The following is a 23,548-nucleotide window of genomic DNA, read 5'->3' on the forward strand; positions in this document are numbered from 1 at the left end:
TTGGTAGTGTGTAATAAGCAAAAAAATATCAAAAAAATAAGTCTCATATCCACGCTGATGCACTTTCCCTGTGCATATGTGGTGGTAATGCTTCAGCATGAGTACGCGGCGCCAGCATATGATGTGTGAGATCAAAAGTGGGTAAGTCTATCTCATGGCATTACTATAAGAGGCATAATCCTTATTGTGGCTGCACCTAACTTGATACATCAGGCCGAGATGACTACTTCAGTGGTTTACATAACGCGCTAGTGCGCGTGACATCCAAATTGATTTAGAATGCCACAATTGCATCTAGTATATTCTGAAGGAGGGATCAAAAAGTCATCTAGGTCTAGACATGGTTCAATAGTGGTAGTAACTATTTATCACTTACTCATGTTGGTGCACTATCACCACATATGGGATACTAGTTAGTCAATTAAGTAAAACATTAAACATCTTAATAGGGTGGGGGATGGATAACCACCTGTGGTGTACTATTGGCAAGATAACATTGACTAAGTTTTGAGCAGAGACTTACTCCTAAAGAATATGTTAGGGAGTTATAGGTGTACAATCTATGTATAGATACAAAGATCTTGTTTGCCACATTGTTAGTAACCCTGGTTAGGCTCAAAATGAGATGATGAACAAACAAAGATACGAACAATATGCAAAGATACCATTGGGCAGAAATGATGTTAGACATTAAACATAATTGTGTCAAACTAACTGTCCCTCAAGGGGTTCACAGTCTAATTAGGTCTCCTCCTCACTCATATGTTTAGCCCTGTGTGTTTTATGTACTAAGAGGCAAAAAGTGTATATATGTGTGTTAACAAATGAATGATCCTAGGTAGAAATCTTCATTCAGGCCTAGGGGTGCCATGGCATCCAATCTGTGTATCCACAAGAGTTCTCTTTGAGAAAGTAATTTAGGCAGGTTGCCACCTCTTGGTAGAGGGTGTACTACTTCAAGTATGGCAAACCTCATTTGAGCAATATTGTGGTTATTATCTCTAAAGTGCCGAAACAACAATGTGGCAAACAAGATCTTTGTATCTTTACATAAATTGTACAACTATAATGCCCTAGCATATTCCTTAGGAGTAAGTCTCTGCTCAAAACGTAGTCATTGTTATCTTATCTTGCCAATAGTACACCATAGGTGGTTATCCATCCCCACCTTACTAAGATTTTTATTGTTTTACTTAATTGACTAACTAGTATCCCATATATGGTGATGGTGCACCAACATGAGTAAGTGATAATTCATTACTACCACTATTGAACCATGACTAGACCTAGATGACCTTTTGATCTTGGCTTCAGAATATACTTAGATGCAATTTCTGCACAGTCTAAATCACTTTGGATGTCGCGTGCATTATGTAAACCACTGAATTAGCCATCTGGCCAAAATGGACAGATGTCCCAAGTTAGGTGCAGCCACAATTAAGATTATGCCTCTTATAGTAATGCCATGAGATCGACTTACCCACTTTTGATCTCACACATCATATGCTGGCACTGCGTACTCGTGCTGAAGCATTACCACCACATATGCACAGCGGAAGTGCATCATCCTGGATATGAGACTATTATCATTATAATTTTTTTGATTTATTTTGTTTGTTTTTTTGTTAGACTTCGATTGGACCCAGTAGTCCTGGATACCTCCTTTTCTAACCAAATTTAGATGTATGTTGTGCATACGCATAATTATTATTGACTACACGTATGCATGCGCACCATGGAATGACTATGTGAGCTATTTGTCCAATATCATGTCTTTTGGGCGAATGTTGCACTCCAGTAGCACTCAGATCCAAGATAGAACGTCCTACGGGAACGCCACTAAATATCTGCTTCTACTTCAGAGTGTTCCCACAACCCTGGATGATGTCATTCGCGCATGCACGCAATTACATTGTCTAGGTAATTACATGACCAGACGTCCGGAGCATTGACTCAAATTAACCTCTTGCTCTTTTTGCCCTATTCAAGTTAAAAGAATCCAGGAGCAGCAACAACCAAGAGCTTCTCTCTGAATTTGTTTGCCGCACTCCCTACACTTTCCTACAGATGATATCATTCGCGCATGTGCACTATGATGTCATCACGGCCGCTATTTGTATATATGGTGGAGCCAGTAATGGCGTCCAGATCAACGTTCGTGGCACCCGGCGGGACAGCTATCCAGGGAACTCGCAGCTAAGCCTAAGAAGTAAGTCTTTACCCTAGCACTCGAGCAGTATCTTTTTGCCAAACTACTAGCATGCCATTAATTTTCACAGCCAGTAAGCAAGACAATTTTCACTATTTTATCTCCTTCCCCGGACTAGTTGCTCGCATGTTAGGAGGACTTAACCATGGATGACAGTCACAAGCTGCCATAGTCGCAACTAGTATCTACTACCTGCTGCATATAAATTAATGCAGTAAGTCTATTTGTTAATCCGTTCATAAATAGCTCGCTTTTTATTGAATGTGCAACTAGCCCTTTCTAAACAGTCCCTTTTCTTTCCACCTCCCTTGCTAGAAATCCAGAACGCACCCACCAGGAGTCTGTCCATGGACTAAGGCTAAAACCAACCAATAGACTGTGATCGGGTTCACGCCTATACTACAGTAGCCACTTAGCTGGTAAGATCTGAAGCCTTTAAACCCATTGATCCATATTCCCTTGTATTTACATTATTAACTACAGTAAGGTTTTCTATATCCCTTACAGCTTATGCAGACTATAAAGACTAGGCTGCAGTTCAGTAAGAGAAACGGCAGCCACACCCCGGCTTTGTGTCCCCTGAATATATCACAAGGTTAGAAATGTATTCTATTCTTGCATACTACTGGTCCCTTAGATGGATCAGACATTCAGAAACTTGGGTTCACCTTTAGCAGACCCTGAGGTCACATTTAAACCCATTTAAATATGAATTGTGATGATCTAAATTTTAAACATGAACTCATGCCAGAGAAATCAGAATTTTGAGGGTATAGATATGTAATGTATGTCGGTACTACAGGAGGTACAGCATCTGATTGCCAGCTAAAGATTCTCTCGTGATAATGTATATGGACATGCAATGTTAAGGTTGAATTACAGTGTTATACATATACAATATAACTTTTAGTAGAGTTCATATGTACTTTTTCTATAGAATCACATATGCCCCTGATGAAGAGTGACTTTCACTCGTAACGCGTTGGGCCCTCTCTGCATCATCATCATCATGAATACAAGAGAATTTTCTTGTGATCAATAACTGCTATATTGTCATTTTTGATTTATGTAAATGCAAAAATAACCACATGTCTTATTGTGGATGCTTATTTGAGACTATGTAAATATGACTACAACCATATCTTAAATTACCATTCTGGTTACACAGACAACAGATAGTGTGCAGGGGACGCAAGTTTTGGGAACTTTTTCTTTGTTCATCTCCTTTACTAGCCATCATCACTTAGTGACATATTCAGCCAATATCCTCTCTAACATGCAATCGCCTCTACTGTCTCCATTAAAATCCGACACCAGAGCCCTTCCCCATATATCGCCTGTTACCCCTGTGAATCCCCCCAAATTACATCGAACCCTCAATAGCATGCGCACAGCCTCTATATGTATGAAGGCCACTAAGGACGCCCTCCCACCGTCCAATATTACTTTGAGCCACGCTGCCTCCCATAGTTCAGGCAGGTGTCCACTGCAAACCAGACTAACTTATAAATAATGCCCTACTTCAGGGCTTTTTTCCTGGGGATGGCGTGTCCAACTTCATGTACTTTCGACCTCGAGTCCATTTCTTTCTTTGGGGAAGACCTCTTGGTAGCGGGAACCGCTCGACCGCCGGCTTCGGTTGAGGATCTCGATCTGTCTTCGGCAATGTTGTCATATCTCGGTCTCGGGAGGATAGCTCAGCAGCAATGTTCTCGCCTTGGAAGCAAGACGACACGCAGCCACACAGGTTCGATCCCCGGGTCCTCGCTTAGAAACCTCTGGGTATTAAGCGCGTCATAAATAACCCATCATATATCATATGGCGTAGGGCCTGTGTTTCTTCTTCGGCTGTGGTGATTCTGTACTCTTCATTTCCCCACTCAAACTGTAATGTAAATGGATAGGCCCACCAGTATTTTATTCCTTTGTCAGACAGCCATTGTTGAGAGGGCAACAATCACGGATCCTATAAGACCAGACGGATCTTGAAAAAGCGGGACCTTTCCTCCTTCAAACTCAATCTCCATTTTCATCTTAGGCCAGTACTTGCATTTTTTCCCTGTAGCGTTGGAATTGCACATTAGACCTCTGGCCAGCACCACAAGCCTTTCCTCCTCTGTGCCCTTTCTGTTTGCACATCTTTACCACCTTCTGTTTTAAACAGGAGGTTAATGACGTCTTGCACTTTATTTTCAACATCAAGGGGTGACGCTCCATCTTGCTCTTTCACTCCGAGAATCCGGATATTGTTCTTGCATTCATGAATTTCAAAGTCGTTGAGTTTAAGGAGCACCTCCTCTTCCCTTGATTTGATTTTTATCCGCCGGGTATCGAACCTCATCTCAACCAGGTCTGCATTTAGGTGATGTTCTCTAGCCCTTCCATTTTTGTCTTCTATGACCTCCACTCTACATCGCAAGTCTGCTATGGACGATTAGATGTCACTCCGAGCCTTCATTTCCGAAAGATTACCTCCAATATCTTCTTTCATGGCCAGATTGTTTGATGCAGCCATCTCATATTAGGGTCTGTACCCTGCCATCTGTACGTCTCTCCTATATTTCTGGAGGGCTACAATTGCCGCCACTTGGCTCGATGTCCTACTTCTCGCTGATGCCTCCAGATCTGCTAACTCCTTACAACTCTCTCTCATCGAAGTCCATTCTTCATATAGCACCCCTGCACCTCTGTCTGCCCGTAACAATATAAGCTGTTACATGTGCTGTGCTTACCAGGTCTGCGTCCCTGGTGGTTGTATGCTATGTGTGGTGCCCCTCTCTGGTATCTCAGTTGCCTCCCCTTTTATATTGTTTCTGTTGCCAAACTATTAATTGCCCTCCTTCTCATTCCTCGTCCATTCTTCATTGGGCCCTTTCCTCCGGTTCACTTCCCTTCAATGCCACCTCAGTCAGTCAGTCAGTCAGTCAGTCAGTCTTTGGAACACTGATGTTCCCACTGTTACACCATGATGACAAGTCCAGATCCGGGACCCGCTGGGATTCAATATCCAAATCCGTTGCACTACGTGGCCTTTTCTTCTATCCCCTCCAAGATTGAAATGGGGACCATTCTGCTTCTTAGGGAGACCACCTTATGTCCCTCTGCATCAGGCCAGTCTGTATACCCCAGTTAACTCCAGTCTCTATAAGCCTCAATGCACTGTTCGTTCCTTGCCCTGTACTCGAAGAACTCTCCCACCTGGGCGCTCTTTCTAGACACCGGACGGTGGTGTTTCCCAGGTGCCCGCCGCTTTTGTCCTTGAGCGAGAATCCCTGCATCTCCTCTCTTCAGCTGAATCTCCTGGCTTTCCCACCTCACTGTCCTATTTCTTTGAAGGCTTTGCCCAGTATAAGTGCCCCTCCACTGCCTTTCCTTTTTGCCACGCTGCTTTCGGTACTGTCGCTGGACTGAATCACTCTTGTAGCTCCAAGCCGCTATTTCCCTCTGGGCATGTCTCACTCGAAGCCCCGGCTTGTGTTAGGTCCTCTTCTCTAGTGGGCCTAAGTGTCGCCTGCACCGTCATCCAAGTTGAAGAAGCCCTGAATCTCCCGTTCAGAGGCGGCAGGTGCACCTATTCCAATGGAGTCCTCACAGATTCCCTGCAGTGAGCTCCTCCTATGTGGCCAGGTCACGGCAGCCGCTACCTGATCCTGACCGTGGGGGTGTCTATATGACGGAGGATCACATTGGGAGGAGACAACTACTAGGTAGAGTAAAGATACATTGCCATCCCATTGAAGAATCCATGGGAAGGAAACCACCCTCTGGATCCAAGGTCTTTTCACCTTGGAGAACATTTTTGTTAGAGCCATTTTAATTTTCATTTATGGACACTTTTTTTTGCCAATATCGGGTTAAATACATTTCCCTTCTCACTTTATTTTGTTTGTATTGCAAGGGTCAGGGTGGGACGTTTTGGATACAAGGAAAGCCTTTTTAGTTTCAAACATCCTGACTAGACCGATCCTTGTTTTTTTGTTTTTTAAAGAAACTCCTCTTTAGAATAGGATCAATGAGGCATTTTCCCAACCCATTTTCAGTTGAATAAAAGTCTTTAACCAAAACATGACAACTTTGTGTCCAGCTTTCATTTCTGACCCCTCACACAGGTCAACCTTTTCTTTTCATCACCTAATGACTTTTCGCCTCTCTTCACTGGTAATGTAAATCCTCTCATAATACTGGTGGGCAAGTGAGCTGCATTCTAGTAGGCCATTGCAGTCTGCGCCCCTAGTAGTCACGTGAATATCTTTTTACATTATTTTAGGAGGACTTTTTGTGCATCAGGTTAACCAACGCACCACACCATGCATACCAAGATTAAGATTTCTGAAGGTACATATTGTGCACAAAATTGACTCAAGTTAAAATACAATGGGCCTCATTATAACTTTGCCGGTGCGGAATTAACATGCCGGTATTATCGCATACTGCATTGTTTTCACACCGGCAAGTACTTCCCTCGCCTGGCCACGCCCGTCAGCCCCTGCGTCCACTAGTGTGCAGCAGGGGCATGACCGTTTGATTTAGAAATACCACTCCGAGTGGTCTCTGAGCAGTCTTTCTAAATCAGTCTTTTTTTAAAATTTGATCATTTAAAAAAAGACATTTCACTTAATACCATTTTAGTTTGTGGGCTGTGCTTTAGAAATATTAGAATTACCTTACTGATTCTGGCCGTTTTAGTAGAGCACTTTGATGCAAGGACAATGAATATGAAATGAGGCATATACTTTTTTCCCCCCAAAAAACTTACCTGCAAAGAACTATGTATAGATATTGTATGACCTGTTTTCGCACAGTGTTATTTTTGTATTTAAAAGTATGCAATGGTTTCAGTAATACAACCTTCCATAGAATACATATTCATTTACATAACCGATAAATTTACAGGATGCATAATAGTATAATCCTTGTAAGCACCACTTTTAGAAATATTTTTTATGTTTGTGTTTTATGCAAAAAGACAATACATTTGTGAATTATAGTAGTGTATACACAAAAGGCTAATAAGATTATGTATATTTTGTTAAGGTGGCAAACAAGAACTCATCATTTTTCCTTTGGTCCTAGCGCCAGAGAAAATTGCTGAAGGATCGTCTTTTGAATGAGTTTACCACAGGATTGACCAACTTTCAGAAGATCCAAAGGCAAGCTGCTGATAAAGAAAAAGACTTGGTGGCCAGAGCTCGTGCCAGTTCAAGGGCATCTGTAAGTGCACTTATCGAAACAGGACCCAGAAACTCAGTTCTTTTGCATAAAACATGATGTACCCATTCCTATCCTCACAATGTGCTTATTGTTATCAATTCCTTTTGCTTATGATGACCTCGCTGGAGGTGGCATCTCAAAACTTCAAAGCTTAAAAAAAAGATAACAAATCGTGTTGGCTAACAAAATAATCTAAATGGGGCATGGAGTGATGGTATTTTCGGCCCATGAAATGCTCACTGTAGGTCTAAGAGAAATCATTTGAATTTCATGTCCACCCTAGTATACATCTTGCTAAATGCACACCTGGGAATGTGTGGCTTCCACAAAAAATGCAAGGGTTGAGTGCTCTGAAAGTAGCTAGTATCCAAGCATTCCTTTGCCATACTGTAGAGGTAATTGATGGTAACTTTTAATATAACAGCTGAAGAAGACCATTGTGTTCCTAAATCTTGTCATAACCAACGGGTGTATTCTTCCCAGGCTCTCACCTAAGTCGTGATGGGGTATTTTGGAAACTTTGGAACTATATTGACGAAAAAATGGTAAGTAACAGCAATGTTCTCAAATAAATAAATAAAACGGAGAAGCGATTAAAAGAAATAAAACTAAGTCTTACAGCGGACTATCTTGAACAGCATATACTTTATACAGCCCAATCTTTAGTGGAAATAAAATTTAAATCAATTTAGAAACAAAAAAAAAAGATAAACCATTTACATTTTCCTTCCTAATAGCTCAATACCTAGCAAGGAAGGGATCACAGGCCAATCCATCTGAGCCCCAATACCTGTTCACCATCCAGGATGTGACTCCCAACTCTCTGCCATCACCCCATTCGGGACCAGGAAGAAGCATTGCTGGTGGTTGCCAAAATGACCATGCCGGTGCCCGGTTGCACAAAAACAGGTCAATGTAGCTGAACATAGGTTAATTCATCTGTCTGGGCATTAAGGGACCTGCTCATCCCTCAGCTTTTTGGTAATGCAAATAAGCCCCATGCTTGGCTTTGGGGACTTCTAGTCTGGTGATGCTATGGACCTTACCTTCCTAGTGGATGATTGCTGCATGGGCATTATTGGAAGGACCTCCATGGCCACCCACACTTGGCCCCTGCCAGTTGGCCAGAGACATCAAATTCTGGACAGATGTGCTACAGGACCTTTAAAGATACTTGCAAGAGACCAGAGATCTCATCCTGGATGGTGCACAATCTCACCAACTCAGACTTCTCAATGTCCAGGCCCTGACCACATCAGAAACTTTCATGATGACTCTAAAGCCCGGACCACGCTTTCTGTGGTTCCCGCTACCATGGCTCCACTGTGGTTCGTAGTTGCCCGCAGACATAATATTCTATATGGTGTACTGGTTTCAGAAAGCTGTGGTCCAGCTGGTGTCTAGATTACTCCGAAAGACATGCGCTGTGTCCAAAGCAATTCCACAGCAATCCATGACATGGCAGCACTAACCAGGATACACACATGCGGGCTCTAATGCCCTTGGTGGGCCCTGGAGAAGACCCATTTATTTATTTATTTATTTGTATATTTATTTGTTGACGGTTTGTAGTTTTACATTTATTTTGAACGTTTTACACAAGACAAAAATAGGCAAAAAGGAAGGTGGAAGGGAATGAGAAAGAACATAAAGACAAGAAACTACAATAAATTGTAAGTCATTTTTTTAAAAAATAGCCAAGAAAGAGGAGAGAAGGGAATTTCAACGTACAATTCAGACCGAGAAGTAGGCAGTGAATTACAACCTCAAAACCCGGTGTTCAGTACAGAAAGAAGACCGGAGGCTGGAGGCCCATTCTCGACCTGCGACGACTCAACAGGTACATAAAGTCCCAGAAGTTCAGGATGGTCACGCTGCAGCACGTACTTGGCTAGCCGGAGGAGGGAGACTTTCTGTCGTCGTTGGATCTAGAGGACGCTTACTTCCACGTCCCCATAAAAGAAAAATCGTAAGTTCCTGCGCTTCATCGTTCAAGGGAAGCATTACAAGTTCAAGGCTCTCCCCTTTTGGACTGAAGTCAGCACCCAGTGTCTTCACCAAGTGCCTGGCTCCGGTGGTGGCCCATCTACGACTACAGGGGATTCATGTGTATCCTTACCTGGACGACTGGCTCATCCGGGCCAAGTCAAGGGACATCGCCGTCGATCACACTGTGAAGCCCGTCTGAATGCTGACAGACCTGGGGTTCTCTGTGAATTATGCCAAGTCCTGCTTGACTCATTGCAGGATGTGCTGTTCCTGGGATCCAGGCTTGACGCGGTGTCCTGTCTGGCGTCCCCGTCGGAGGAGAGGGCAACGGCTGTTATCACTGAGGGTCGCCACAGTGAGATTGCGGATGTGTCCACTACAGGAGTCCTCAAGACTCATTGGGTCCAGGTGTCCGCAGTCTTCCAGGACAGTATCACGCTCGACGATGAGTTCCGTCGATCGATAAGCTGGTGGGGCGTGCTCTCCAACAGCGCCGGAGGCACGGACTTCCAGAGCCCCCTGTACTAGGAGACAGTCACTTCTGAAAAAAGAAGGATGGGGGGCCCACAGCAGGCATCTTCACGACAGATGTCTGTGGCTGCCGTAAGAGAAGATGCTACACATCAATGTCCTGGAGCTACGGGCAGTGTTTTGGGCCCTTAGGTAATTTCTGCCGTCCCTCAAGGGAAAAGTGGTGAGGGTCTTCACGGACAATACCACCGTGATGTTTTACATCCGGAAGCAGGGGGGCACCAGATCCTCAGAGCTCTCCAAAGTGGCGCAGGACTTGTGGCATTCCTTCCTTTCCATCTGGCAGTAGTAAAGAACTCTGTTGCCGACTCTCAGCACGGGTGGGAGCTTCGGCAGGATCAAGTGGACAACCTTTTCCTCAAAAGGGACAGTCCCCAGATTTGGGACAGCGACGAACACCAAGTGCCGGAGGTTCGCCGACAAGTTTCCCCAGCCGGGGAGCATGGGGGACGCATGTTCCTTCCCTTGGGAAGGTCTGTTTCTATATGCGTTCCCTCCATTGCCACTGCTAGTTGAAGTCATCAGTCAACTCGGACGGTACCGGTGCAGGATGATCCTCGTCGCACCAGTGTGGCCGAGGCAGATCTGGTACCCGGAGCTTCTCAGCATGTCCGCGTCCCTTCCAGTCAAGCTACCAGTGGTCATGGATCTTCTCGCCAGGGAAGGAGGCGCAATTCTGCACCATGACCTGGGATCGCTGAACCTGAAGGCCTGGCACCTGCAGCACTAGAGTTTAGTGGTTACGAGCTTCCGGCAGACTGCAGGGAGGTACTCGCCAAGGACAGGGCATCTTCTACTTTCAAGTGCAACGGACACAAACAGAAGCGTTTTGTGACTTGGTGCCGGTCACAGAAGATCAACCCTCTGAGGGTCACGGCCCCTCAAGTACTTCTATATTTATTGTCATTGGCTAAATGGGGGCTGGCGCACGCCTCCATCAAGGTACATCTGGCGGCTATCTCCTGCTATACCAGGGCTCCGGGACAGTCTTCACTGTGGTCGCACAGAAGAGTAGGTGAGATCCAGGCCGTCTTACTTGACTTTCCACGAGACAATGGTGGTGCTGCGGACACACCCCTCCTTCATGCCCAAGGGTCCGTCGGAATTTCATCTCAACAAACCCTTGGTGTTGCCTGTGTTTTTTCCGACACCTTTGTCGCCGGCTGAAAGGACTTTGCACTCGTTGGAGGTGAGCCCAGCGCTCAAGTTTTGTGGCCCGCACTAACAGTTTCCAGTAAACTTCTCAGCTTTTTGTGAACTTTGGTCCTGTCAACCATGGAAAGGCCCTGTCGAAGGGTTCCATTTCCAGGTGGCTCCACGGCTGTATCACTCACTGTCACCGGTTGGCAAACCGACCGCTGCCTGGCCGTCCGATAGCCCATTGTACCAGGACGATTACTGCTACAACAGCGTTCCTGTCTGGTGTGCCCCTGCTAGACATTTGCAGGTCTGCTACGTGGAGGTTGACGCACACCTTCACGAAATTCTACTCCGTCGACAGGGATTCCAGGGAGGAATCCGAGTCGGCCAAGCAGTGCTGTGCAACCTTTTCGCTTGGTGAGCCCGGCGAGGAGGTAAGAGATTGCTTCTGTTGAGCCTTGCCAACTCCCGTGGTTATGTAATGATGTACTGCTGTGTATTCTTTATTCATGAGCATGTCAATCCATGCCAGTCCACATGCTGGAGAAGGAACAAGTTACTTACCTGTAACTGTTGTTCTCCTGCATGGGTATGGCATGGATTCACATGCGAACCCTCCTGCCTGCCCCTTTGCGGCTCTTCTCTTGGCCCTACTGCCACTTTACATGCTACCAAATCTGAAGATGGCTGCCACAGGAGGGGCTTAGGTAGAGGGCATTCATTGGCTTGGGGCAGTATGACCCAGAGCTCAGTGATTGTTTTTTTAGGAGAAAGACAGTTTAGAAACGAAACTGAACATTAGTAACTGGAGGGACAGCCCTAAAACCGCCAGGACTATGGGCCGACCATACATATGCAACAAGGGTGCGCCCTGCCGTCAATGTTTGAAATTTTGCAACAAATCAAAATGAAATGCAATAGTTTGAATTCTACAACATATATGTTAATGTTAATGTTCATTTGTACCGCGCACTATCACCACCGGAGTGGTCCCCTGGCGCTCTGGCGGCTCTGAAAGAGGGGTGGGATGGTGGGTTAGTGGGTGGAGGCTGGAAAAGTGCAAGATTGCAGTGATGTGCTGTTGGCAGCCTCAGCCCGGTGGTTCCGTCGGCTGGGCCTGGGGTGTATGCGGCCGGTAGTCGTCGTGTGCTGATGTGCGAGTCTATGTGTTTTTTGTTTTGTTGTTGCAGTGTAGTGAAGTTCGTGCGGTTTGCTGAGCTAGAGGTTTGTGGTTGTGTTTGGTTTGGAGTTTGAGAGGTGTATGCAGAGAAGGAAATTGTTAATGGTATTCGTTAGTCATCTCTATCCTGGACTGAACCGGTTGGGCTCGTGTAATCTTACCCGACGGGATGCTTGTACACCCTGAGCCTCAGGAGGTACGTGCCCGATTTTCCATTCGAGGCCGTTTGAGGATCTAGCTGTCCCCTCCGCCCGCTCCCTTAATAACCTTGCATGCTCCTCCCCCCCTCCACATGACTAGCGCCGCTGCTAGTGTCCATACACCCGGTTGTGTGGTGATTGGTGGTATCTTGTCTGTTCCACAGCCTCGTGGGAACTAGTTGTGGATGTGAGGGCGGTGGGGGATGGTAAGGGTTGGCTGGAGTAGTTGTATCCGTTTCTCTGGGTCTCGCGGGTGGACCCCTGTGTCCAGCGTCAGCCCTGCTGGTGCCCAGGGTACTTCTGTCGGTTCTAGCGGTTTGTCACTGTCCTTATCACCAAGATAGGAATCTATTTCTATCTCATTATGCACCTAAATGTAACATAGACTTCTAGGCACTTGTAAGTATCTATACAGCTTTTATTATTTGGCTGCAGATGTTTTATCTTTTTTGGGTTTTTCTAATAATACAGGGTCAAACAGTACACTGTCTTACATGAATTGCCCAATGTGTGAATAACCCAGTGTCAACAAATAAAGCAAATACACAACAGTTTTTACACAAAAGTGTATAAATTACAAAGTGTAAACAGATAAAACTCAACTTGTGTATAGCACAGGGTGAGCTTTGGCTGGCCGTAGTGTGTGTGTATATATGTATATATATATATATATATATATATATATATATATATATATATATATATATATATATATATAATTACGAAGGATCTAGAGTTCCTTTCTAGATTTAGGCAACCATTCTAAATAACATGCTCACTTTCTGTAATGGGTAAAACTGTACTGGGCTTGGCGCTAAGGTACATTGGCTTGATTCTTTACATTTGCGAACTTCACCCTCTGATTGTTGTACTTTGATCCTAGTCCATCAAATTTAGTATTTGAGACAGCTCCGCTATGGTCTTCCGTCTCATCCCATTTGAAACTTATTTTGATCATTTTGGTGTTTTGTGACGGCCCTGGCCCTCCTCTCTGCCAAAGAAATAAAACATGGACTTAATGATATGTTTCCGTGAGGTTGCAGGTTTGGTAAGGGAGTCAATAGTTCCATCGATACCATTATCCCTGCTATTGTATAAATCACTCTCATCCTCATAAACTGATAGCTAATTCCCAGCAGCAAGACTTGATGGAACTATCATACTCCTCTCGGTCCTCCATACAAGATTCCTGGCTGGTGCCTGCCGTCAAATTCTTACTTGATCAGTTGTTGTGGGCCTCTGCTTCAAAGGTTCCCTTACATCCATTCTTAAGTTTCTCATGAAACTCCTCTACCCATTAGATTTTCCTTTCCTAGGCATTATTTCATTTTTGGATTTCTTCCTTTGTGGATTTGACTTTAGAGATACTTTGTCCTTCGATTTGGCACTGAAGATTGAACATGTTTGTGCCTTCGAGGCAATCTCCTCTGCTGCAGAGTGGTGTGGGTTCTTCTTAGTTTCGGTTTCCAAAGTTGCCACTTCCCCTGGTGCAGCCTCCATCGCTTTCTCCTCTGAGGTCAGGCTAGACGAAGCCCCTCTTGGCTTGGCTTCCTGGATGTTATGAGGGGGCTGTATTTGAGGTTGTAATTCATTGGCCCTGTTATCCATATCCATTTCCATGTCCTCTATGTCCACTTCTATGGTCAATTGTAGATTTTCTGTGGTCCGGTCAACCAGTGTAGGCCTTTCTTTAGATTCACAGACACCTTTCTGTTTATACAGGGGCAGTGATATATTTTCCTTTCTTTGACTGACTTATCTTTTGAGGTTCAGTAGTATTATTTTTTTCCCTCTCACTTCTCTTAAGACGCGCAGAAGTTCTTCATTTTCAGCCCGATGTCTCTCTCCCAGCTGTCCTTTATGGTGTTCATACAAGCTTCTATATCAATTTAGAGTTAATCAAGGCTGTCAATATAGGTTGATCTTTAAAGTTGTCATTTATAGTCTCATTAAGCTTCAAGAACTGAGCTGAAGAAACAGTCATAGTTGACATAAGGACTGCTTGTGAGATTGTGGACTCGTCTTTACTGAGGCCAGTCTCTTTTGAGGTGCCCTGGGGAGCTGTACCTCTAGCCGGTCTCTGGGGTAAATATTCATTCCCGACCTCAGAAGAACTATGTTCAGAATCAGACAAGAGCAAGAACTTCTCTGGCTAGGGGGTCCCAAAACTGGGGTACCAGTTTTCTTCCTCCAAGTCTCTTCAGCTCTCTCCTTGGTAGTCAGGGAGTTCATTTGAATACCTGAATTAGAGTCAACTGTTTTCATTCAGTGAGGTCCTATGTTATCCGATGACTCACTCAGTTGTTCATTGTAGAGTTCGCTGATAACTTATAAATGCTGGGGTGGGTCTATGGAAACCACACTTGGGCAGTCCTGCAGTGCCGTGCTGTTACTGGGTACAGACAGTGGCGTAGCCTGCAGGGCCTCACTCTTTATCATTGCCTCTACCGCCCGGGTGGACTGCCCCTTCCTCCCAGTCAGCTGGGTAGACTTGACAGAGGGGTCCCGGACCGGATTAGAGGGGGGAAAAAAGAGGACGAGCTTGGAAGAGAGGGTGCTAGTGCCTTTTGTCCAAGTGGCGACATGGTGGGGTCATTTCCCTTATCTTCGCCACTCTCCTCTCTACTGTCGATGTTGGTAAAGTACTTGCTACTAGTATTCCCACCTTTGCAATGGACTACTGGATTGGCTGCCCCTTCTTCTGAAATACTCACTTTTTTCTTTTTATTAACATTATTTTTTATTAAAATTATATCGTTTTGAGAACAAAAATACCCACTTTTGGAATTTGATTGCGTGGCTCACAAGCTACTTCCGCTATCGTCTCTGGTTCCAGGCCGGCTCCAGCCAATAGGTCAGAGTCTGAAAGTTATCCACCTCAATTCAGCTGAGAGCGTCCCATGGCCAACAAAATGATTTTCTTCCGAGCTGAAGCAGCATGTTGAAGCTCATTGCGCTTTGTTGTTGCAAATGTTCTTCCAGTCGCGGTTAATTTAGGCAACTGTGGCCTTTTATTGCTGCTTTGTTTGTGTGGTATAAAGATGGGGGCAAGCCCTAGTGACAATTTTTAATGGGCCCTTACCCCACCCTGCCCCCCCAGGAGAAGAAAAGTCTGGCCGCCTTTGAGCAAGTCACTTCCTAGACCTTTCTCAGACGTTAGCAGAAGTTCGGATCAGAGTCGGTAGTCCGAAACGTTTTTTTTAAAATGCAAAGAGCTGCTGAATCCTTTTTGGTAGACTGCCTGCAGACTTCTGCAGAGCAGCAGGAAGCCACAAACTCACACTTTTCTGAGGCTACTATCTCAAAACTCAGTCAAAGCCAGTTGGGGGAATCGGAAAGAGAACAAGTGCAGGGGTATCTGCAATCCAGACCAAGCATGCACGAAATGGAGAACAGGCCAGCTACTTCTTCTAGGCCAATTGCAGAACTGGACACCAATACCACCTGTATTCCCGCTACAGCAATAGCTCAATGTTGTTTATCTGAGGTGTTTTTTCCAAGACTTGAGAGGATAACAGAAGCAGGAAAGTTGGAAACGTACATCTGGCCTTATGATGTCTCCTTAATGGGTGCACCTCCAGCCATATATCTCATGTTGAATATCGATAGACAAATAGAATACAATATACATCAAGAGATGACATTCTGGAGGGAATGGGGTGGGGGGATAAAGAATATTAATATCAGCAATTGTGAGATGTTGTTTTTCTCTATCCGCAAACCACCAGAAAGAGGTCTTTCCAAAACTGTCTTCTTTTAGAAAAATAGCTGGGAAAATTCAACGTGGAAGTAATGAAAGAGCAACTGATTTTGGGAACGTTCTTCCACTCCTTCACTTCACAGTTAGTTATCAGTTTGGCAGGTGCATAAACCATTATTGGCGGTAGCTGACCAAACAGCCACTGAGGTGCAGCAGAGGATCTGCCAATGAGATGACTAGGACAGAGGACCAATAAGGAGGAGGGGGGGGAGTACTGCTGTACCTCGAGTGGAGCTCAGCCCTAAAGTTGATCAGCTCTCCAATCTGTTGAGTGAAACCACCCATCCTAGCAGAATCCAAGAAACAAATGTCTTTTCGGTTTAAGAAAACAACGATGCTTGCGTGAAACACGTCCATACAGTTGGTTCATGTCTTATAAGTTCTGCAGCAGAACCCATGGACAGAAGCTATTGTGTTCTGAAGGAAACGGTGGAGTCCAATCAAGAGTGGTGGCTCTAGCTAGAATTTCAAGATCTTTACACAGTAGATGAAGCAGGTGTACTGGCCCAAGAGAAACCAGGCACAAGCTATTACCTCCTGATCAAACTTGGGAGTCGGGGGCCCTTTGCACAGCCTCTGCCTCTCATTTCATCTAAAAAGTAACCAGGACATCCTGTCCACCCTCTTGTCCTCTCCTCCTCTTCCCCTTCTCTATATGTTACCTCTAGCCCTCCTTTAGCCACCCCCTCCCTCTTTCTCTTCCTTTCATCTGTTCTCTCCTGATGAGATTTCCAGACCAGTCCGATCTATGAGTCTCGTCAAAACAGGTCCTTCCCTGTTAGTCCAAGTCAATGACCACATTGACACCCTTGCTCCTGCTCTGTCTGACTTCTGCAACCTCTCGTTCACCTGAACATCCGTGAGGACCTGCTCTCCAACCCTGACTCTAATATTCCCTCTATCCTCATCCTACTTGATATCTCTTCTGCCTTTGATACAGTCAACCATACCATCCTGCTTAACTATCTCCATGATAACCTGGGTATCGTCGATCAAGCCCTGGCCTGGCTGACCTTTCCTCTGATCGACCCTCCCATGTCCAACTTGAATCCTTCTTTTCCTGTATCTCACTCTCTACCTGTGGTGTTCCCCAGGGGTCTAACCTCTCTCCCTGGCTTTTCAGTCAATACCTGGCACCCCTTGCCAACCGCATTGCCACCCTCTGCTCCAACTTTGTGCTATGTGGATGACACTCAACTCGTTTTCAGGCTTCCCTCTGCCACCTCTTCTCCTCTCATCTCTGACTGTCTGTCTGCTATCCAGGAGTGGTGTGCCACAAATGATCTTTGCCTTAATGCCAGTAAGACCGAGATTCTCCTCATCGGCACACCTGCACCCTCCTTTCCTGTCGCTCTCTAGCCGGCCTCTCTTGCCCCTGTTCCTGCTCCAACCTGGGAGGCTAAGAACCTCAGGGTCATCTTCGACTCCACACTCTCCTTTTCTCCTCACATCTTTATCTAAAAAGTCAAGCTACCAATTGCACCTCCTCAGAGGTATTCTTCCTTTCCTCTCCTTCTCCCAGAAGCTCACTGTCTCTAGAGCTCTGGTTCTCTCTGGGCTGGACTATTGCAGCTGCCTCTTTCTAAATCTGCCTACTTCTACTCTCTGCAACTCATCCAGAACAGGACTGCGAGACTTGTGAATGGCCTCAAGCCCTGGGATTGTATCTCTCCAGCCCTGAAACCTCTTCATTGGCTCCCAGTGGCTGCAAGGATTAAATTCAAGACCCTTTGCATTGTCCACAAGGCATTTTGGGGCTTGGTTCCACAATACCTTCAACTTTCCCTCCGTAAATACCTTCCTACTCGAGCTCTTCGCTTCTCCACCACCAACTCCCTATGGGTCAGTCGCTTCTCCAAGCCATTGCTGGGGGTAAATCCCGTTCCTTGGCTGGGACCTCCCTCTGGAACAGCCTCCCTGCCTCTCTGAAACTTGAGGAGAGCCATCTTCAGTTCTGGAAGCACCATAAGACCTTCCTGTTTGCTTCTGCCTTCGCTCTTCCTCTCCCCTGCTGATCTGTCTGCTTTGGCACCGGGCACCTGGTTACCCTCTGATTTTTGGGCCCAGGTCCTTGCCCACCCAGCCACATACCCGCACTGCCTCCTGGCAATCCTTGCACTTGGGTCTGTGTCTCTAACACTGCAGTCCCCTTCCTACACTTATCAGTCACTCTTGTCTGCGCTTTATCACATTGCTGGCTGCACTACCAGTTGTTTTGTTTTATGCCTTGCTCAGCACTTTCCACTCTTCCCTTTCCCCTGCACTTGCACATTCTCAATGTCACTGGGCCTAATAAGAGCGTTGTTTTGTCCTCCCTTGTTCCCCTCCCTTGCCTCGTCACGCTCTGAAACACTTGTGTATGAGCGCGATTCTAATAAAACATATTGTATCATAATGGCGCTTATGGATTCCGAAAGACACCAACCCACTGTGTGGTCCCCATCACCTATAGTATATGGCGTGGGCCCACTTTAATTATTTCAAAAACAAACTATACAAAGCAAATGGAGTTCCTTTTGGGACAGCTAGAAGGGATAATCCTAGTGACTGATTTACCCAACTTCGGCACCTGTTGGCTCAAGTCGAAGTATCTGAATACCAGAAGAATGGCCTGGTGGTTGCCTGGGACTTCGATGTCAGGAATAAAAATTACAACCAAAGGCGCTGTTCATGACCCACACATCATCCATCTGGAAAGGGGGTGGTTGTTGTTAGAGGGGAGCTGTGCGTCTGTGCCATCCAGAAGAGCTAAGAAGCTTGTTGGAATATGCTTAAACTTTGATATATGATGCAACAAACAAAAGTGCTGTGGTCTTGGTCGGGTTCAGGTCACTGGATTCTCTTGGTAGAAATGGGATCTCTTGTGATATACTCTTCTAAGAGGTCTGCTGTCTCCTCAGGAATTGGTAAGCTTGGGAAGCTCCTCCTCAACGGGTTCCTGTTGGTGAAATGACAAAAGACGCTTTCAGTATGTTCCATGCAGGCTCTTTTGGCCTCCCATTGGCCCATGCCTTGTTGGCAACATTGCCATAGGTACATGTTTTTTGGGACTTCTCCCAGTACTTTGAAGTGTTTCCTATGTGCTCTGCCCCTTGGGGTGAGCGCCCAGTCTTAGTCTCCCTGCTTGCCCAGCTCTTCTGACAGTTCCCCTATACACTCTTCAGCTAGCTTTTGTTTCTAATTTCTAGCCATCCACATTGTTCTCTGAGTAGGCGGGTTACCTGTCCGCCATGTGTTCTAGTGGTGGTGTGTTTTGGTTCTCTTTGGTGGGATGTGCATCATGTGCGCTCCTTGTTTCAGCTGCCTGCCTCTGGGCATCCACGTGCAGCTGCTCACTCCCTGGTCAGGCTGCCAGTTCTGTCTTCTGCCTCTCTCGCACCATCTGCTGTGGGCCTTCTGTGACATGGCTGTCGTGGTCCAGTTTGTGCCACTTGTCGTGGATTGGCAGTTCAGTTTTTCTTGTGCTGGTCATTCCTGGGTTACATCCCTTCAGCTGTGTGGTCCATTCGCTGGGACTGGATCTCTACAGTGATGAAGCACAGTCCATGCCTTTAATATTGCGACTTCTAGTGGGATGACCAAGTGGGTAGGGGACCTGCACTCCGTAGTATCTGTATTAGGACCATCCTCTGATTATCTATGCTTGGACCCCTCCACTGTGCTGGAGACCGGCACATGATGGGCAAGGGCCTTGATAGGAGACCCAAAATCTTGCAGGGTGGTGCATCCCTCGCCCAACCCAGACTCGCCAGAATCCAAGTCCTGACTTCACCAGAAACTTTCATGACTGCTCTAAAGCCATGACAATGCTTAGTGTCCCGCTGCTGATGCAGCTCTCTTGCGGTTCGCCATAGCCCATGCGTATGTGCAGACTCATGTAGACAGGACATCCAACATGGAGGACCATCTTCTGAAAGACGCGTTCCAGCCACCATGTAGCTTCCATACAAAGTCATACATTACACCTGGGAGTGTGGGGCAATGCCACAGCAACCAATCGTACGTCAGCACTAGTCCGTATATGCACATGCATAGCTTGAACACCAAGATTGGCCCATGGGGAGAACCTGCTAGCATATGAAAGTGTTGTCCCAGAAAGGGGAAGTGTTGGTGTACAGTGAAGGAGGCTAGAATTTGGAGCAAATTGGCTATTCACCGAGGAGGATATGGTACGATTAGTGAGAGACTGAGGAGTGTAGGATGCTGGCGGTTAAAAGGGGAGAAGAACCTTCAGGGGATGGCAAGAGGAAGCTTTGTGGATGTTTGGGAGGAAGGTATCTGGAGGTGGTGGGAGAAAGATTTGTGGAGTGTGACAAATCCCTGTATGTCGCCACTTCTCTCCAAGAGGGAGCACGTTCCCTTGAGGCCAGGGAGATGAGGCCGCTACCGAGTAATCCCCCGGGGGGTGGCGCACATTGGGAATAGCTCAGGGGGAGAGAGACTCCCTTTTGGTATAGGGACCGACATCTAGGGAGAATGCGGTATGCCCCCCTCCGCAATCTACACCTATGGTACATGGCATTTAATTTACAAAACCACCCCATGTACCTGTGTAGGGCCGGTGACATAAGATCCACGGAGACAAAGAGCCTGGATTACCCAAGTAAGAATTGCATCTCAAAGACTGGGACGAGAAGGAGATTGCGGAGCTATGAAGATCACTACCGAAAGTAGGTGTAAGCATTCAAGTTCTCCACTAAGGGCCACTACTAACACCAACATAAAAGCAAAAGATGGACTAGGGAGTTTGTCAAGTGTAAGGGTGCAAAAGTAAGACTTGGACACAATGCTATTTGAATATTGGATATAAACTTGTATAAATAATAAATGGGTTGGAAAACTTAGCTATCCCTACGACAAAGAGGGGTTTCCATACCTCAAAGGAAACTAATGGGATTGTCAGGAAGTACGAAACTAAAAAGTTTGTCCATGTCATGTCCCAAAACATTACTTCTGTCCCTAACACGAACAAAAGAAAACTTCTCAGCTTCGCTGACTGAAAAAAAGGTGTTAAAAAGTAATTTTTCAAACTGTAAACTTCTAATCTTGGGGATAATGTCCTTTCCGCTAGCTTCTTTAAGTTAAGTCTCTGAATAATTGACCAGGAGCTGTTGTCTGTTTTTTCACAATTCCTGTCTCCCACCAGCGTGGTATGCTCTATTCCCCAGTGAAATTTCCCCATGTTAGCCTCCATCAAAGTGCATCTGGCGGCTATGTCCCGCTACACCAGGTCTCCGGGGCGGTCTTTGGTCGCACCGTTTAGTTACAGTTCATCAAAGGACTGTTCCGCTCGTTCCCACCGATGAAGGCACTTGCCCTGGCATGGGAACTCAACATGGGGGCCCCATTTGAGCCGATGCATCAAGCTCTGCTTAAGTTCCTGTCTTGGAAGACCGCTTTCCTCATGACCATCACCTCTGCCAGTAGAGTAGGTGAGGTCCAGGCCCTGTCCTGCAAGCAGCCTTACTTGACTTTACACGAGACTAGGGTGGCGCTGCGGATGCACCCCTCCTTCATGCCCAAGGTTCAGTCGCAATTTCATCTGAACGAGCCCTTGGTTGTTACCTGTGTTTTTTCCGACTCCTTTGTTGCCGGCTGAAAGGACTTTGCACTCACTGGATATGGCTCGAGCGCTGAAGTATTATGTGGCCCGCAGGAACAGCTTCTGGAAAACGTCTCCGTTTTTTTTTTTTACTTTGGTCCGGTGAATCATCGGAAGGCCTTGTCCAAGGCTTCCGTCTCCAGGTGGCTCACCAGATGTATCACTCATTGTCACCGGTTGGCAAACCGACAGTTGCATGGCTGCCCGAGAGCCCATTATACCAGAACGATTGCGGCGACGACGGTGTTCCTTTTGTAGTGTGCCCCTGCTGGACATCTGCAGGGCTGCTACGTGGAGGTCTACTCACACCTTCACAAAATTCTACTGTGTCTACAGGGATTCCAGGGAGGAGTCCCGAGTCGGCCAAGCAGTGCTACGCATCCTGTTTGCTTGAAGGTGAGCCTGGTGAGGAGGTAAGAGTAATTGCTTCTGTTGAGCCTTGCTACCTCCCGTGGTTGTGTATTTATGTACTGCTATGTATTCTTTGTTCATGAGCATTTGAATGCATGCCAGACCCCATGCTGGTGAAGGAACAATTTACTTACAAGAACCCTCCCTCCAGCCCCTCTGCGGCTCTTCTTGGTCATACTGCCACTTTACGTGCTACCAAATCTGAAGATGGTTGCCAGAGGAGGAATTGGGGAGAGGGCAGTCATTTGCTGGAGGCAGTATGGCACAGAGCTCAGTGATTGGTTTATAGGAGAAAGACAGTTTATAACAAAAGTGAAACTGTTTTTCTTTTACTGAGGATTCCCGGCCTGACGACTGGGAATATTCATGATCATGTGTATCAATGCCACACCCATGCTGGAGAACAACAGTAAGTAAGTAACTTGTTTCTTCCTGAACCTCAGTGGTGGGGGCGGATCAGCGGCACGTCGCTGTACATAGCACCACTGCGGATCTTGGGTAAGGTTTGGGCTTCCGACACTGCTTCTGGAGCGTCCTTGGGAGACACCTGGAGATTCTGGCCGGATTGCAGACGTTGCACTCGACTACAGATTTCTCGACCCCTGGCACTCGGTTCCTGCAGCAGCAAAATGGTACAGCCAGTCTGGGAAGAGATGGTCCAGTGGAGTTCCTCTCCGGGTTATTTGGTCCCACTAAGCCAAGGGAAGAAGTCTTCCCTTCCGGAGCTTCTCTTGTCGATCAGAAAAAGGATTTTCGCTCAGCAGCAGGGCTTCACCGGGCAATTCAGTGGTCCATGAGGATGCAGCAAGCTTCATTCATGGTTTCTTAGTCGGGTGTTCTTCACAGTGGTCGACTCTGCCTCTAGTGCCAAAACCCTCACCTTTTAAGCAAGTTTCTCCACTTCATGCACAGCCTAGGCTGTCACTGAAATAGGACAGCCAGCCAGCCAATCAGGACTGGGAGCATTCAGGCATTCCTAAATACAAAGGACAGGGGAGGTTCGGGAATCTCCCTCCCTTCCTGCACTTCTGGACTCACTGCAACCAGAGGCAGGTTTCAATACTGAAGCCCACCAAAAGCAAAATGAACAAACGGCTCAAACCTGGCTTGGCGCTCAGAGTAAGCCCCAAGAAAGACCTCACAAACAGAAAATGGCGGAAATAGGCTACTCGGGCAATTTTGACAAAATGGTCACCCATGGGTGCTATACTGCAGCTGAGGATTCAGCCTGCGGTAGAAAAGCACAACGGTAGGAAATTTAAACCACTGCCACCAGCCATTTAAATTAGTGAGGGTAATATAAAAAATGAGTAGC

At 46.3% G+C, this 23,548-nt stretch overlaps 1 protein-coding gene across 2 annotated transcripts in view; it reads left to right on the forward strand.

The window, feature by feature from the left end:
• STX7 (syntaxin 7) overlaps positions 1-23,548 on the forward strand; it is a 415,618-nt gene that overhangs the window by 243,472 nt on the left and 148,598 nt on the right. For both annotated transcript variants that reach the window (XM_069606681.1, XM_069606680.1), the window contains exon 5: positions 7,283-7,420. In XM_069606681.1, coding sequence (XP_069462782.1) covers positions 7,283-7,420 — 138 coding nt within the window. The remainder of the gene's footprint in view (positions 1-7,282; positions 7,421-23,548) is intronic.

Source organism: Ambystoma mexicanum, chromosome 4p, assembly GCF_040938575.1.
Source record: "Ambystoma mexicanum isolate Mex_15411 chromosome 4p, UKY_AmexF1_1, whole genome shotgun sequence".
Taxonomy (NCBI): Eukaryota; Metazoa; Chordata; class Amphibia; order Caudata; family Ambystomatidae; genus Ambystoma; species Ambystoma mexicanum.